At 34.3% G+C, this 3,206-nt stretch overlaps 1 protein-coding gene across 1 annotated transcript; it reads right to left on the bottom strand.

Annotated features, from left to right (window-relative positions):
• Positions 1-272: 272 nt before the first annotated feature.
• On the bottom strand, positions 273-1,507 carry LOC140889450 (uncharacterized). Its single transcript, XM_073297168.1, has 2 exons — positions 887-1,507; positions 273-800 (listed from the first exon to the last, which is right to left on the bottom strand). Exons 1-2 carry the CDS (start codon positions 1,505-1,507, stop codon positions 273-275), a joined length of 1,149 nt encoding a protein of 382 aa, XP_073153269.1.
• Between the last annotated feature and the right edge of the window lie 1,699 nt (positions 1,508-3,206).

Raw genomic sequence — 3,206 nt, 5'->3', positions numbered from 1 at the left:
AGAATTACAACCTCTCTCTGTGTTTTCAAAGAGACACTCACTCTCTTAATACAGGAGAAAACCTATCTCACAAATTTATATAGAAATAAATAAGGGAGATGAAGAAACTCAAGCTTAGATGGTTGAACTCGAGATGGGATATATAGAATGCTGGAGGAGAGCTCTATTTATAGAGCTCCCCCTGGGTTGTGAACGCGTGAAGGCCAAGAAATTCATAATGAATTTCCTTCAGCTGCACATGATTGACCAAATGAAAAACATGCACGTTTCCTTCATTCAAACCACCCACCATCTTTGACCAATATTGAGCCACCTTTGCTGACACTTTGTTGGTTAAGAGAGAAAATCTGGTGGCAGGTAAGAAAGTAAGGAGGAATTTGAGGATCCAGCAATGCAGTGATTGTCTCCCTAGACTTCATATAATCTACAGCTTCCCAATTGGATATGCTCCGATATAGATTATTTATGCTCCCAAGAGAAGTGTTATTGCCCAAAAGAAACTGAACTCTTCCTAAGGGAATGATGAGCAAGCTTAAAAGAAAATCAATGAAGTCATGTCGGGTTTGTGCCAACAGCACCCTATGAGTTGATTTTTGCACAAATGCTTTCAGGGTAATCTTCTTAGAATCTGAACTTAAGTTTTCACTAGTTTGAGTTTGAGGTAAAACATCTGGTTTATATATAGTCGATGCAGAGAACTTTTGTCTCTTATTGGGAGTGCCAGCCGTGGAACTAATATTGAGAATGATGTCTGTTATCGGAGTTTGCGAAACTAATGATCCCTTGAGCAGTTCCATTACCTGATAAAAAAACAAAGCAAAGAAATAAGAGTGATGACCTGCATTGGTGGGAGAAATAATAGCAAGTAAATATAACAAAAATTAACCTCTTTTAATCCGACATTTAGTGTTCTCTCCTCAAGTACACTTGTGTCCCCAATACCATTTAGTTTCAGAATTTGGAAAAGAGATGACGATGTATTAGTCAGAATCTGCAAATCATCGGTTAAAAGAAAGGATGCTGCCTGCACAGTAAAGACACCTTTTTCGCCACTTTGGGTTTCAATTTCTAAATCTCTCCTGATCATTGTATTTGATCGAATTAGACAAAGGCATGTCATTTTGTAATACATGCTTGCACAGATATCATTTTCACATGTGAAGCATTCGGTAGCAGGTGGAGTATCATCAATCTGGAGTCTTAGTCTGCTACATTGAAATCCATATGAATTTCTCGGATTGAGCAACATCAGTCTACCTGTCTCTGTCCAAAAATGACAACTATCCAAATTCAGCAAACCACCATACAAAGAGTTCAAACTTCCAATAATTGGTGCATCGTTTCCATAGTGCTTGTTGAGGAGTCGCACTATTGTTCCCAATGGCAACGTTAAGAAACTCAATAAAACATCAGCAAAGTCGTTATCCACTTCAGCATACAAGACTTTGTTGCTTTCTTTCATCATCATGACTTTCAGGCAGAATTGAACCTCCTCAGCTGCAGCCATGTCTGCAGCTGAAGAAATCAAGAAACCACTGGCTAAGATAAAAAATAACAACCCCGACAGTTTTTTATTGGTTTTATATATCTGTAAAATAGTATATATACACAAATCATTATTTAATTGATTGACACATTTCTGCTAAAATCAATTTTAGTGGGTTTAGCAAGCAACAACACCAAAATGGTCCAGTGAAATTCCATATATGATTCGAATACCAAAAACTTTCGACCTTCATTTGCGAGTGCCGTTTCACCTTTATTATTTAACTCCTCACTCCTATTGCACACAATAATCCAGGTTGAAATGAATAAGTAGGGAATTTGTTAATCTTGAACTAAAAATTAATCGACACAACATACAACTTCTCAGAAAAATAGGTTATTGCATTGGGAATATGCTTGAAATAGACTAAATAATGTAGCAAAAAAATTTCAAGAATCAACAATCCAAACCAGAGGGCAGAATTATTTGAAGTCCGAAAATCCCATAACAAAACTTGAAATGTAAATACCAACAGAAATATAGTGTCATGCGGGTGATGTGGCGGTTCATGATTGGTTAAAATTAGTGGGCCCTACGTGGGACCCATTAATTTTGACCAATCATAGGGTTACACATCACCCGCAGTAGTACCCTGCAGACGGCATGTACTAAAACGATATTCCCTACGTTAATTTGTTCCACAATCACATGCAAGTGATTTCGAAGACTTCATTTCATTCGGCTGGTCAGGTGTTTCTACTCCATTTTTTTGCCCGCGCAAAATGAATTTGGTGGAAAGGGTTTTGTTCTTTTGTTAGAGCTGTTGATTTATTTATTTTTTAAAAAAAAAACATCAATTATCTAATACCTTATGGATGATGGACAGAAACTCTCGTGAGACATAGGTTAAATTAAGGAGAAAAATATATTACTCAACTCGTTAAGTTTTATGCAAAAACAATTTATTTTCACTTTATTTATGGGTCTTATCGAATCATCTATCTAGGTAAATGAGATCCTAGCACATGGATAATATCTAAACCATGCATCCAACGGTTTGTACTTTTACACATAGGCGTAATTAAATATATATTGTTGACCTAGCAAATCATGGGACATTAGATCTATCATTGGGGTATTACCCATATGCTATGTTGAAATCTACCATCTAATGGATAGATTCGCGAGTTCGGTTCAAAGAAAACCCACATTAAAGTTAAACCATTTAATGGTGTTTGAAAACGCTTTTAAAAAGTACTTCTCAACTTTTTCTTACCGAAATTTTGAAATTTTGTGAAGTAAAAGATAAAAAGTGTTTCCTAGAAGCTATCTCAAACACTAGTACCTTATACCAACCAAAATTTTAGCATGTTAGTCAAGATTTTCATAATTCTCAGAATGTCATTTATCCACTCAATTCCATATTTTACAAATTTTTATTCATATTATTATTCTAAACATTCTAATTTCAAAAATTGATAACTTATGTTTAAAAACTTTATATTTTTTTACGAATAAATGCATTGCGTGTGCCATAAAATATTAAGTAAATTGAAGAATAAATGCGTACATTTTACATTTGGATAAATTATTGAGCTCAAATTTTTTTATGGGAACTATTTAAAAATTAATTTAATAGTCTCACAATTTTATTCATTAAAAATACTATAAATTCTTGTAATATTAATAGCTAAAATAAAAAACAATTTTTCAAGATCTT

This window comes from Henckelia pumila, chromosome 3 (genome assembly GCF_033568475.1).
Source record: "Henckelia pumila isolate YLH828 chromosome 3, ASM3356847v2, whole genome shotgun sequence".
In the NCBI taxonomy this organism is placed as follows: domain Eukaryota; kingdom Viridiplantae; phylum Streptophyta; class Magnoliopsida; order Lamiales; family Gesneriaceae; genus Henckelia; species Henckelia pumila.
Note: the sequence above shows the minus strand (reverse complement) of the source record. Positions and strands in the feature narration are given on the sequence as shown.

Excerpts from the sequence above, each read along its gene's own strand:
- LOC140889450 (XM_073297168.1), bottom strand. The coding sequence starts at position 1,507 with ATGGCTGCAGCTGAGGAGGTTCAATTCTGCCTGAAAGTCATGATGATG. Across the intron at positions 801-886 it reads TAAATGTCGGATTAAAAGAG|GTAATGGAACTGCTCAAGGG; the intron begins GTTAATTTTTGT and ends TTTTTTTATCAG.